The sequence below is a fragment of the Tachysurus vachellii genome, chromosome 11 (genome assembly GCF_030014155.1).
Source record: "Tachysurus vachellii isolate PV-2020 chromosome 11, HZAU_Pvac_v1, whole genome shotgun sequence".
Taxonomy (NCBI): Eukaryota; Metazoa; Chordata; class Actinopteri; order Siluriformes; family Bagridae; genus Tachysurus; species Tachysurus vachellii.
In genome coordinates this window covers 90,750-105,000 of record NC_083470.1, presented here as the reverse complement: position 1 = coordinate 105,000, position 14,251 = coordinate 90,750, and the positions used below count along the sequence as shown (strand labels likewise).

The 14,251-nt window shown below is 43.2% G+C and overlaps 1 protein-coding gene across 1 annotated transcript in view; it reads left to right on the top strand.

Moving 5' to 3' along the window:
- erich3 (glutamate-rich 3) overlaps positions 1 to 13,866 on the top strand; it is a 20,221-nt gene extending 6,355 nt beyond the window's left edge. The window contains exons 9-14 of the mRNA XM_060880904.1: positions 6,431 to 6,617; positions 7,132 to 7,310; positions 8,706 to 8,852; positions 8,942 to 9,349; positions 11,027 to 11,158; positions 11,390 to 13,866. Of these exons, the coding sequence (XP_060736887.1) occupies positions 6,431 to 6,617; positions 7,132 to 7,310; positions 8,706 to 8,852; positions 8,942 to 9,349; positions 11,027 to 11,158; positions 11,390 to 13,818 (3,482 nt within the window). The 3' untranslated portion in view covers positions 13,819 to 13,866. The remainder of the gene's footprint in view (positions 1 to 6,430; positions 6,618 to 7,131; positions 7,311 to 8,705; positions 8,853 to 8,941; positions 9,350 to 11,026; positions 11,159 to 11,389) is intronic.
- The last annotated feature ends 385 nt before the right edge of the window (positions 13,867 to 14,251 follow it).

Sequence of the window (14,251 nt, the reverse complement as noted above, 5' to 3'; positions counted from 1 at the left end):
GGGCCAGAACATACTACAGCAGTTTACACACCACTGCAATATTAGTCTTAGTAATCTCTGACTGTCAAAGGCATATATCATTAGCTACTACATGGAAAACTACATTTGAGTACCTATGCTTGCTTAAGACCCTAAGATTACCTAATATGTCCAGTGCCCTGGCTTCTAAAATACACCTAACCAGTGCTGCTGGAGCCCCTAAAGGCTGAGCTAATTTCACATGCCTTAAAATGGAGTCTCCTATAACCAGAGCTCTTTCAGGTTTCTCAGCGGCTGCTTCACTAAGGAGAGCAAACCTGTCAGGGTGTTTTTCCTTGCCGCCATCGCCTATGGCTTGCTTATTAGGTATAGGGATAGATAGTCAAGTCAAGTCAAGTCAAGTCAAGAAGCTTTTATTGTCATTACAACCATATATAGCTGTTACAGTACACAGTGACATGAGACAAAGTTTCTCCAGGATCAGTGTGTTACATAAAACAAAGGCAGGGCTATAAGGACTTAGTAAGTTAGTCCTAGATACATAAAGTGCATCTGTGCAACCTGGTGTACACAGTGCAGGACAAGACAAACAAGACAGACAAGACAGTGCAGGACAAAAGACAGTGCAGGACAAAAGACAGTGCAGGACAAAAAATACAAGACAATAAACAAAGGACAATACACAAAAACAGTGCTGACCAGTGTAAATACTATATGTTAATCAATATTACATGTTCAGAAATACTGGAATGAACACATGAGTATTATAGCAGCAGCTTTAACTGTATGTATTCATTTATCTATTTTTATTTGTACTTCTTGTTATACAGGTGCATCTCAATAAATAAGAATGTTGTGGAAAAGTTCATTTATTTCAGTAATTCAACTGAAATAGTGAAACTGGTGTATTATATAAATTTACACAGACTGAAAAAGTCTTTGGTTCTTTTAATTGTGATGATTTTGTGTCACATTTAACAAAAAAACAGCAATTCACTATCAAAAAATTAGAATATGTCGACATGACAATCAGCTGATCAACTCAAAACACCTGCAAAGGTTTCCTGAGCCATCAAAATGGTCTCTCACTTTGGTTCACTAGGCTACACACTCATGGGGAAGACAGTTGTCCAGAAGACAATCGTTAACGCCCTTCACAAGGATTGAAAGCCACAAACATTCATTGTTAAAGAAGCTGTTCACAGAGAGCTGTATACAAGCATGTTAACAGAAAGCTAAGGAAAAAGTGTGGAAGAAAAAGACCAACCAACCCAGAGAACCACAGCCTTGAGAGGTTTGTCAAGCAAAATCCATTTAAGAATTTGGGTGAACTTCACAAGGAATGGACTGATGCTGGGGTCAAAGGCATCAAGAGCCACCACACACAGACGTGTCAAGGAATTTGGCTACAGTTGTCGTATTCCTCTTCTTAAGCCTCTCCTGATCCACAGACAACGTCAGAGGTGTCTTAGCTGGGCTCAGGAGAAGAAGAAAGTCCAAAGTCCTCTTTTCAGATGAGAGCAAGTTTTGCATTTCATTTGGAAACCAAGGTAATAGAGTATGGAGGCAGGGTGAGAAGCTCATAGCCCAAGTTGCTTGAAGTCCAGTGTTAAGTTTCCACAGTCTGTGATGATTTGGTGTACAATATCATCTGCTGCTGTTGGTCCACTGTGTTTTTAAAAAACCAGTCACTTCACTCGTTTACCAAGAAGTTTTAGAGCTCTTCATGCTTCCTTCTGCTGAGCAGCTTGTTAAAGATGCTGATGTCATTTTCCAGCAGGATTTGGCACCTGCTCACATGCCAAAAGCACCAAAAGGTGTTAAATGACCGTGGTGTTGGTGTGTTTGACTGGCCAGTAAACTCACCAGACCTGAACTCCATACAGGATCTATGAGCTGTTGTCAAGAGGAAAATGAGGAACAAGAGACCAAACAATGCAGATGATCTGAAGGCCACAGTTAAAGAGACCTGGGCTTCCACCTCCGCAGTACCACAGACTGATCACCTCCATCTTACACTGAGGCAGTAATTGAAGCAAAAGGAGCCCCAGTATTGAGCACATATATAGTAAATGAACAAACTTTCCAGAAGGCCAACAATTTACTAAAAATGTTTTAAAAAAAAGTATTCTAATATTTTGAGAGTGAATTGGTGGGTTTTTGTTAACTGTGAGTCAAAATCATCACAATTAAAAGAACCAAAGACTTAAACTTCTTCAGTCTGTGTGAATTTATATAATACACCAGTTTCACTGATTCAGTTGAATTGCTGAAAGAAATAAACTTTTTCCCGACATTCTAATTTATTCAGATGCACCTGTATATATATTTATTTATTTTTTCTCTTCTGTATCTATACTTCTGTAAAGCTGCTTTGAGACAATGTGAATTGTTAAAAGCGTTATACAAATAAATTTCATTTGAATTTGATTTGTTAGACATGTGAAGCAGAGAGCTGTGGTGCTCCCGTGGGCTAGCCTTAGCATTAGCTTTGGCTTTGCAACTCTGCCTCCAAGTCGTCACCCATTCGCCCCGCTCTGAGGGCTCTAATGCCGGAGTTGGAGGATTACTAACTCCGCCTAAGATATCCAGATTTTCCCCTACAGAAACTACACTACAATCACTATCCCTCTCTAGTGTCTGGATGCGCACCTCTAAAGCTATCTTTTCCGTCAGAGAACTAATTAAAATTAACGTAGTAGTAATCCATCCATCCATCCATCCATCTTCTACCGCTTATCCGGGGCCGGGTCGCGGGGGCAGCAGTCTAAGCAAGGACACCCAGGCTTCCCTCTCCCCAGACACTTCCTCCAGCTCCTCCGGGGGAATACCGAGGCGTTCCCAGGCCAGCCGAGAGACATAGTCCCTCCAGGGTGTCCTAGGTCTTCCCCGGGGCCTCCTCCCGGTTGGACATGCCCGGAACACCCCCCCCGGGAGGCGTCGAGGAGGCATCCGGAACAGATGCCCGAGCCACCTCAGCTGACTCCTCTCGATGTGGAGGAGCAGCGGCTCTACTCTGAGCTCCTCCCGAGTGACCGAGCTCCTCACCCTATCTCTAAGGGAGCGCCCAGCCACCCTGCGGAGGAAACTCATTTCGGCCGCTTGTATCCGGGATCTTGTCCTTTCGGTCATGACCCAAAGCTCATGACCATAGGTGAGGGTGGGAACGTAGATCGACTGGTAAATAGAGAGCTTCGCCTTGCGGCTCAGCTCTTTCTTCACCACAACAGACCGGTATATCGACCGCAACACTGCAGAAGATACACCGATCCGCCTGTCGATCTCCCACTCCATCCTTCCCTCACTCGTGAACAAGACCCCAAGATACTTAAACTCCTCCACTTGAGGCAGGAGCTTTCCACCAACCTGAAGGGGACAAGCCACCCTTTTCCGGCTGAGAACCATGGCCTCGGACTTGGAGGTGCTGATTCTCATCCCCACCGCTTCACACTCAGCTGCAAACCGTCCCAGTGCACGCTGGAGGTCCTGATTTGAAGAAGCCAACAGGACAACATCATCTGCAAAAAGCAGAGACGAAATCCCGTGGTCCCCAAACCGGACACCCTCCGGCCCCCGACTGCACCTAGAAATCCTGTCCATATAAATAATGAACAGGACCGGTGACAAAGGGCAGCCCTGCCGGAGTCCAACATGCACCGGGAACAAGTCTGACTTACTGCCGGCAATGCGAACCAAACTCCTGCTCCGGTCATATAGGGACCGGACAGCCCTTAGCAGAGGGCCCCGGACCCCATACTCCCAGAGCACCCCCCACAGATCACCACGAGGGACACAGTCGAATGCCTTCTCCAGATCCACAAAGCACATGTGGACTGGTTGGGCAAACTCCCATGAACCCTCCAGCAACCTGGTGAGGGTGTAGAGATGGTCCAGTGTTCCACGACCGGGACGAAACCCGCATTATTCCTCCTGAATCCGAGGTTCAACTATCGGCCGAATTCTCCTCTCCAGTACCCTGGCATAGACTTTTCCGTGGAGGCTGAGGAGTGTGATCCCCCTGTAGTTGGAACACACCCTCCGGTCCCCCTTTTTAAACAGAGGGACCACCACCCCAGTCTGCCAGTCCAGAGGCACTGTCCCCAGCCGCCACGCGATGCTGCAGAGGCGTGTCAACCAAGACAGCCCCACAACATCCAGAGACTTGAGGTACTCAGGGCGGATCTCATCCACCCCCGGTGCCTTGCCACTGAGGAGCTTCTCAACCACCTCAGTGACCTCAGCTTGGGGGATCGATGAGTCCTCAACTGAGCCCTCTGCCTCTGCTTCCTCAGTGGAAGACATGTCGGTGGGATTGAGGAGATCCTCGAAGTACTCCTTCCACCGTCCAAGAATGTCCCCTGTCGAAGTCAGCAGATTCCCACTCCCACTGTAAACAGTGTGAGCAGGGCACTGCTTCCCCCTCCTGAGGCGCCGGACGGTTTGCCAGAATTTCTTCGAGGCCAACTGATAGTCCTTCTCCATGGCCTCACCGAACTCCTCCCAGACCCGAGTTTTTGCCTCTGCAACCACCCGGGCTGAAGCTCGCTTGGCCATCCGGTACCTATCAGCTGCCTCCGGAGTCCCCCGAGCCAACCAGGCTCGATAGGACTCCTTCTTCAGCTTCACGGAATCCCTTACTTCCGGTGTCCACCACCGGGTTCGGGGATTGCTGCCACGACAGGCACCGGAGACCTTACGGCCACAGCTCCGCACGGCCGCGTCGACAATGGAGGTGGAGAACATGCTCCACTCAGACTCAATGTCTCCAACCTCCCTCGGGATCTGGTTGAAGCTCTGCCGGAGGTGGGAGTTGAAGATCTCTCTGACCGGAGACTCTGCCAAACGTTCCCAGCGGACCAGTACGTTTGGGTCTGCCAAGTCTGTCTAACTTCCTCCCCGGCCATCGGATCCAACTCACCACCAGGTGGTGATCAGTTGACAGCTCCGCCCCTCTCTTTATCCGAGTGTCCAAGACATACGGCCGGAGGTCAGATGAAACAACCACAAAGTCGATCATCGACCTCCGACCTAGGGTGTCCTGATGCCATGTGTACTGATGGACACCCTTATGCTTGAACATGGTGTTTGTTATGGACAAATTGTGACTAGCACAGAAGTCCAATAACAGAACACCACTCGGGTTCAGGTCGGGGGGGCCGTTCCTCCCAATCACGCCCCTCCAGGTGTCACTGTCGCTGCCCACGTGAGCGTTGAAGTCCCCCAGTAGAACGACGGAGTCCCCGGTCGGAGCACTTTCCAGAACCCCTCCCAGAGACGCCAAGAAGGTCGGGTACTCTACACTGCCATTTGGCCCGTAAGCACAAATAACAGTGAGAGACCTCTCCCCGACCCGAAGGCGCAGGGAAACGACCCTCTCGTTCACCGGGGTGAACTCCAACACATGGCTGCTGAGCTGGGGGGCTATGAGCAAGTCCACACCAGCCCGCCGCCTCTCACCGCGGGCAACTCCAGAGTAGTAGAGAGCCCAGCCTCTCTCGAGGAGTTGGGTTCCAGAGCCCAAGCCGTGCATGAAGGCGAGCCCAACTATATCTAGTCGGTATCTCTCAACCTCCCGCACCAGCTCAGGCTCCTCCCCCCCCAGCGAGGTGACATTCCATGTCCCTAGAGCCAGATTCCGTGTCCGGGGATTGGGTCGCCGAGGCTCCCGCCTTCGACTGCCACCCAATCCACATTGCACCAGCCCCTTACGGTTTCTCCTGCAGGTGGTGGGCCCACAGGAGATCGGCCCCACGTCGCTCCTTCGGGCTGAGCCCGGCCGGGCCCCATGGGGTAAGACCCGGCCACCAGGCGCTCGCATGCGAGCCCCAACCCCGGGCCTGGCTCCAGGGTGGGGCCCTGGTTGCGCCATACCGGGCGACGTCACGGACCTTGCTATATTTCTCTTCATAAAGGGGTTTTGAACCGCTCTTTGTCTGGCCCGTCACCCAGGACATGTTTGCCTTGGGAGACCCTACCAGGGGCAAAAAGCCCCAGACAACATAGCTCCTAGGATCATTCAGGCACGCAAACCCCTCCACCACAATAAGGTGGCGGTTCAAGGAGGGGACGTAGTAGTAAAATTAAGTAAAATTAACGCTAATGACAAAGGAAAAATGACTAAACATGCTGCGGCTCACACACTGGACAAATTGAAAGTTTGCTATACTTAATGTTTAAGTACCTTTGACTTGAATCAGATCCGAATATTAAAAAGATCTGAAGAGCGCTTCCTCTGCTAGCTGTTTGAAGACAGGAAACAAAAAAGTGTCTGCCAAAGAAGATGAATAAAATTAACTGTGATAGAAATGTAAAGAATTTAATAAACAAAAGAGAAAATAAAAAACAGTATAATTTAAACACAGAGACAGGCACGAAACTGGCGGCAATACATTTGGTGTGTGTGTGTGTGTGTGTGTGTGTGTGTGTGTGTGTGTGTGTGTGTGTGTTTCAGAGTCATTTCAGTTCCTGTCTCGACGTCATCGTGGTTTCCCCTTCAGTTTAACTTTTTACCTGAATGGGCTGCAGGTTAAGCGTCTCAGCTCCTGTTGCGAGTTCAAACACAAGAAAAACTCACGGATTGGTGGACACCATGCCTTATTTGGCTTCTCTGGGGTTGAAGGAGCCACCCCTTGCTATAGGTAAGCCTAACTCCTGCTGCAGGTGAGAAACTCCAAATGCTCTAGGTAAATTCCTTTACTTACTATACATATGCCCTACCCTCTGCTACATATAAGGACCTCCCCCTGCTGAGGGTTAGCCCTTCTCCTCACAACGCATACTGTTATAGCCAGTATGAAAAGAGTACACTTCCTCATACAGATATATCCAACATCCCTACTAAGCCTCTCCACCTGCTACACATTATGGAATACATCATAAGCCCCACCCTAAACTACAGGTAGGCCCAGTACCAATACATAAGCCTCACCCCTTACTACCTACTGTATAAGCACAATCCCTGCTACTTATTACCAAAACTAAGCCCAGCCCCTTACTGCAAATAAGCCTCATCCTTGTTATGTACAAAAGTTTCGCCCCATTCTAAAAGTAAACCCTTCTTTGTCTTTAGGCAAATTGCACCCCATCGATAGGTAAGCCACACCCCATCTGTAAGTAAACCACACCCCTAAATAAACTTAATTTGGTCTCCAGGTGCATCATAGCAATGGGCCTGGATAAAAAACCTGCTCCACCAAAGGGGATTAGAAATGATCCACTTGTCTCCTGGAAAAATCAAGGTGAAGAGGAAAAATGCTCGCAGTCTGAATCCAGCCAATCACACAACAATGAGACCAAGAGAAACACCAATCAGGAGCACAAACGCAAAAACGGTACTTTAGTGTTCAAATAAACCTTGACTAAGTTTAATATCAGTGATCATGATTATTTGAAATGAGCCAAGAGCTTCAGTTAATGATCCCATAACACATCAGACTTCTGAAGATTGGACATTGTCTGGTTTCAGCCAGTCTGTACTCATGTCACAAGTTCCACATTCTGAAGTTTGATGTGAACTTTAACTCACTTGGTTCTGTATAAATATAAACTGTATAACTGTGTAATGTAAATGTCATGACTGGTTATTAGCATGAATGAAATGTTTTCCTGTTAAAGTTGAGGCTGCTTTGTTAAGACGTGTCACCACATTAGATTTTAAGCTCACTTAGCGGTTACTGGACACTTTCACTGAGATGCTGATCAAAACAAACAGAGCACAATCAGGTACTGTACGTGAAACTGGCTGAAAGTAGGAGCACAACCTTGAGAGGAACCAGACTCAGAAATGAAACTTATCCTCTTTTGGGTGACACTGGACAGGAAATAATGTCAATGTTAATAGTGTAAATGTAAATAATGTCCTTCCTAACACAGTTTGTAGTTGAGTGAACTAATAATTCGTCGCTCTGAGTTCACCACAAACCCAACACTAATTTCTTCCTGCCGAAGACTTCAAATGATCGCTGATGAAGACCAGAACATACAGCTGACTGAAGCAACAGTGGTTCAAAGAGAAAGCGTGACAGACTCCGGTCGGCTCCATCCACAGCAATTTCATGAGTCAATGGCTGACCAAACAGATCAATCCCCAGCAGAGTGCACACTAGGCAAAGAGATCTGACCAGGCATAGGTTGTCAGGATGTCCAACGGCTTAACCTCTATGCTACCACATCTCTCACATCAGACACCCAGTCAGATGCCACACTGCAGAATGAACTGACTGACATTCATCCTACACACCCTGTGGTCTGGCCAGAAGAAGCTTCCACTGCCAAACCATCAGTACTCTGAAAGTTCTCTTTGCACCACAACTATACAGGCAACATACAGTGTGTATAAGGTATAAAGTGTATAAGGTAAAAAGCACAAGACAACTACATTTATTGCCTTTGTTGTCAGTTACCCAGAAGTCATTTGAAACTCAGGAGAAGGTTCCTTCTGGTGCCATGAAGGGGAACTGCTAGACTTTACACATACAGTACATTCATACACACACATATCTTTTCAGATGTGTATTATTTGTATACAGTTGCTAGTGTCATCCTTTACTTACTTTATACCTTTATACACACTGTATTTTGTCTGCATATGTATTCTTTATTGGACACAGTCACTTTTCACTGCAGCTTTGTACCAGCTACAAATGTACGTGATAATAAATAAATTTGAATCCAAAATGATTTATAGATAATGACCAATGGTTCTGTGCATGTATGAGTTGCTTTAGGTTATGAGGAAGACTTTGAGGCTGATGATGAAGATCCTATGAATGATGGAGTGGATGAGGGAAACAAGACATCTCCATCTCTTTGCAGAGAAGAGGAGGATGAGAGAAGAAAGGATGAAAATGGAAATGAGGATTTGAACAGCAACAGTCAGTGTTTCTTTTTAATATTTATTTATGGAAAAGAACCAATTTATGAATCTCATGCTTGTGTTCAATATTAATTTGTTTTCCATCAGAAGTGAGAGGATCATCGTCCGTCTCCTCTGGTCTGTCCTGCAGTGAGGAAGATGAAGATGAGTTGGAAGAAGAGCAGGAAAATGATGAGCTGAACCCTAATAAACACACAGCGAATTTATCATCCATAAAAGATGCAGAAGAGAATGAGATCTTGGGGACAAACAGCGTTTCTCTGCTCACTAAGGATGAATCCCCAAACCAGGAGATGGAACACATAGCGAGGGAATATGGAGAGGCTGAGCAACCCAAAGACGATGCCGAAGAAGCAAAGGAACCTAGAAATGAATGTGGAGAAGCTGAAGAACCCAGAGGGGAACCTGAAAAAATTGAGGAACCAGGAGAAGCTCAGAAAGCCAGAGAGGACATCAGAGAGGGAAGAGCTGATGCGAATAAGGAAAGAAACCAAGGTGAGTATTAGTCTCTGTGTTCTCACAATCTGGCTTTTACCCTAATCAGTAGTTAGCAATTTTGTCATTAGCCACAAGCATGTGCTGATATTCTGCTTAACATCAAGATATTTGTTCTTTTCTGATCAGGACATGATGTACCAACAAAAAACTATGAAGAAAATGGTACAAAAGTGCAATTATCCATTTTAGTACATAGATAACTCTAACTCTACCTAACCCTAACCCTAACCTGTACCCTTAACCCTAAGCCTAATTTTAACCCGTACCTCTAACCCTAACTCTTACTCTAACCCAGTAAACCCTAACGCTAACCCAGTAAACCCTAACTCTAACCCAGTAAACCCTAACTCTAACCCCTAGCCCTAACCCTAACCATAACACTATGCCCTCATCCTCATGAGCATAGAGAGACTAGTGAAACTGGAAATAGAGCCGTTGGTAAGAAATTAAGCTTAATATTCAACATTATTTGATATTCATGATTTTATCTCATTTTATCAGCAGTGCTGTATTACTAACATTCAGTGTATAACACCAATATAAACCTTAAAGCTGCTGTTATAGAGAATTAATCACCTTCTGACCAATCAGAATCCAGAAGTGAGGACTGCTGCACTGTAAATGATTTATCAGACAGATTATCAGCACACATCACTGATACTCAGTTTCATGTGTGTGTTGTTTTGTGCTAATATGTTTGGGCTTCTTAATAAATTACAAATAATTATTTTTCTCAGAAATATTTTTCTGTGTGCTGAAAATTAACAGTAGAGTTCTTTGTATTCATAGAGTATTTGTTGCATGTAAGAAACGAATGTGTAATACCCTTTAATTTCTTTAAGGCAAATAATTTTTCTTAAAAGACTGAAAATCTTCTGTGTAATTTCTGTAAGGATCTTTTTCTCTGCTTTGTTTGCTGTGTGATTGTATGTTCTTTATTTCATTGTTGTGTTGATTTTATTCTGGGCATCTGCTGATTTTTACTTTAAATAATAATTATAATTATCTGATGTTTTTTTGTTTAAACTCTAAATGTAAAAATGGAAATATTTGTGATGTAACTGTTCACTTTTTAGAGATTTTAGAGATGTAAACATGTCCACAATAAGGAACCTAATTTGACAAGTTTTATCTTATTTTTGTGTGTATTATCTGATGATCAGCACATGCCTTATGCCTTCACTAGTCGGGTGATTTGTCATTATAATGATGTGCTGAAATGATTATAGAGTAAATAAAAATTAAGATATACTGATACAAAATTGTAGAAAATATAAAAGCTTCACTTATTAATAATCTCTCCAGCTGTAAATTGTGACAACAGAATTGTTTAACCAGTTATTAATGTTCAGATACAGAATATTATAGAAAGTCAATTTTAAATTTAATACCATATTAATCTCTTGTTAATCCCATGTACTCAACCTTTTATATGAAGAAATGTGTTATTTTATTATCAGTTTTTGCATGGCATGAGTTTAATCTATTATTTACTAGTAAACATTTAAAATAAACTTTTAAATTTCATTTTGTGTTGTGTGTATTTTCTTTTTACATGCCTAGCTACTTTTTGTTCTATTGCACACAATTCATAATAATATATTATTTACTTATTTTATTTGTGTCATTAACATTTCTTTTTAATTATCTTTCTTTATCTGTTTTAAACCCAAGCCAAGTCTGTGCAGGAGAAGTTTGCAAAAGCTTTTTTAATCATGACTGAGTGTGTTTCTGAACCTGAGCTCAGCGACTCCTCCACTGAGGAAGACGAGTTGGTTTCTGTCGAGATCCAGCAGCTCAGTCCAGGTGAGTTCCTCTCTAATCATCTACAGCTGTGTTCATGTGATGGGACCGTTTGAGTGTATATGTATGTAAATAAGAATTTCTTAATTAAATAAATATAACGCAATTATAAATATTTTCTGACAACTGTATACATTTTAAATCAATTATATATTAAATTCCTGCTTTTAGATATGAAGTAATTGTATTTAATTTAATTTAATTTAATTTAATTGTTCATTAAAACACTCCTAGTTCCAGGAGCTGAGCCTGAAAGTAATATGGCCCAGCAGACAACTGATGAAGAAAATGGAGCTGAACCTGTGCAAAAGGCTGAAAGAGAAGAAGCACATGCAGAGGAGCCCAAAGAGGAACCTGAAAAGGAAACACAAGAAACACCACAACCTGAGACAAAAGCAGGGGAAGAATTAAAACACACCAACCAAACAGAAGTAAAAGTATTTCAAAACACAACCAATGAAGATGAACATGTGCAAGACGAGCCAAACAATGGTGATGATATGAATGAAGACCAAAAACCAGAAATAAAGCAAGACAGAATTGATGAGGAAGACAAACAAGAGCAGGAGGACAATAATGTCACAAATGAGGATAATAAATCAAATAAAGAACCTGAAATGATGGAAAAGCTTGAGGATAAAGAGACAAAAGATGGAGAAAAACATGAGAAAGAGACTACAAATGAAAATTCAGTAAATGCTGCAGAAACCAGAGCAACTCAAGTGTATGAAGAGCTCAGCATGATGGAGGATATCACAGTGCTTCATCCTGAGAACCCTAAAGAAACATCTGGTAATCATGAAAATATGGAACAGAATACTGAGCTAGAAAAAGGGCTGAGTGGAAACAATGTGTGTGCTGAAGATCCGGTCACTGTGGAGGTCAGAGCTGATGCTGTGGAAACATTTGATGAAGAATCAAGAAATCTGAGGTATAAAGAGACAGGAAATGACATCACAGAATGTGTTGGAGAAGGCAACATAGAAAATAGAGAACTGAATTTAAAGTCTTACTCAGCAAATGAGGTGAAAGATGAAGATATTGCAGGTAAGGGTGAAAAATCAGAAGAACCATTGGAGGTACATGAAACTGAGGGGAAAAAAGAACAGTCAGAAGATGGAGATGGAGATGAGACAGATTTGAGGAATGGAGTGGATAAAGTCCAAGATAAGGATGAGATCACAGGTGAAGAAAACAATGAGGAGAACATCAATACAGAGATGCCTGAGGACAGATCAGGTCAAAACGAAGCCAGTTCCAAAGGTCAAGTATCAAAGGACAAAGGAGAGGTTGATGTGGGAGAAAGAGAAGACGAACTTGCTGAAGGTGAACAAAAGGCTGTCAGTGAAGGTAAAGACACAGGGGACAATAAACATGAGGAAGAGCTGAAGGAAAATACATCTTTGAAAGAAACCAAGGTTGGAGGAAATAAGCTAGAGGTTATGAGTGAAGATGGAGAAGAAAGGATAGATGCTGTTGAAACTGATGCAGAGATGCAGAAAATAGTGATGGAGCAAGATGACAAAGAAGAACAAAAAGACTCTGATTCCACTGTTCATGAAGCTCTACAGGAAACCACAGATGGATCTGAAGTAAAACCAGGATGGATTGAAGCAGAAAACAGAGAAGATATAATTACTGCAGACCAGGAGGAGCTTGACAAGAAGGAAGCAGCTGGAGCAGAGAACTGGGTGGAATGGTCTGAGACCAATGAAGAGAAAATAAATCAAGAGGTGACTAAAGAAGATGTGAAAGATGAACAGAGGGATGAGGACAATGAGATAGCAGATGACCAAAGAGAAACACATCAAGAGACAAAAAATGAGGAAGAAGAACACGAAGTTGGTGAAGAAACGTTTGAACAAAAACAAAATATACAGCAGGATACAAACAATAAAGAAGACATAAAAAAACCGTTAACATCAGAGTACAATAACAATGCTGCTACTGAGGATGAAGATTCATCAGAAGCCAAAACTCCTGCAGAAGATCCTGCAGATGCCAATTCAGAACCCAAGGACACAAATGTTGACCTTCAAAGTAGAGGTGAAGAAGAGAACAGGGGAGGATCTAGCAATCACATTCAATCATCTACTGAAACTAAAAAGGACAAAAGCATTAATGCTGCTGAAGAAAGCAGTAGTGTAGAAGGCAGCACTACTCCTTATGAAAGATCTCAGCCTCTGGAGAAAGATATGCTTGTCAAAAGAGAGGAGAGAGGAGCCGAACTTTTCGTCGCTCCTCTGACAGATAATGAAGAGCTGGTAAGTAACTGGGTTAATGTTCACCAAGCCTCAAACTATTTTGAGACCTTTGTTGAGCCACTGTATGAGATAAAGATCCTAGACAGAGAGAGGACAGTAAATGAAAATATGGAAACAGACAAAACTGAAGAGTCTCACAGAAATGAGAATGCCAAAGGTGAACAGATCAGTGAGCGTGAGGAAATGGAGGACATGATAGTGGAAAACATGGAGACTGAAGCTTTAGGAACAGAGGGTCAAAGAAATCCATCCTATAGAAACCCATCAGAAGAAGAAGATAATCAAACACAAATTGATTCTGAGCAAACAGAAGAAGCTCAGGAAGATGTTGCTATAAATAAAGTCATGAACATTTCAGCAACACCACTGATGAAGACTGAAATTAGCCAAGGTAGCTAACAGAACCCTGACCTAAGCTTCTCTATGCACCCTGATGTTCACTAGTAACCCATCATGAGGATTTTCAGGAGAACCAAAGGACTCTACAACCAGTCTGAGTTTACTATAGCAGAACTTTCTGGAATTGCTTCATCGAATCTCTCACTTTTTTTGCTCAGCTGGATCTCGGTTCAGTTGTTGACTTGTTCCGTCAGCTAGCTAGCATACAGGCTAATAAATTTCTTGTATGGAATTCACACCAACTTTTACAGATTCCTGCTTTAACTGTATTTCATTTTATTATCTGTTTAGCACTCATTAGCCTGCTAGCTACTTCATCATGTGATGACTTCCTCGGGTCTTCCAGATCTGCATTTCTCCATCTGAAGAAAGTTCTATTTCATTTGATCACAAATCATTTATTTATATTCTGTAAATAAAGTGTTATCAAGAA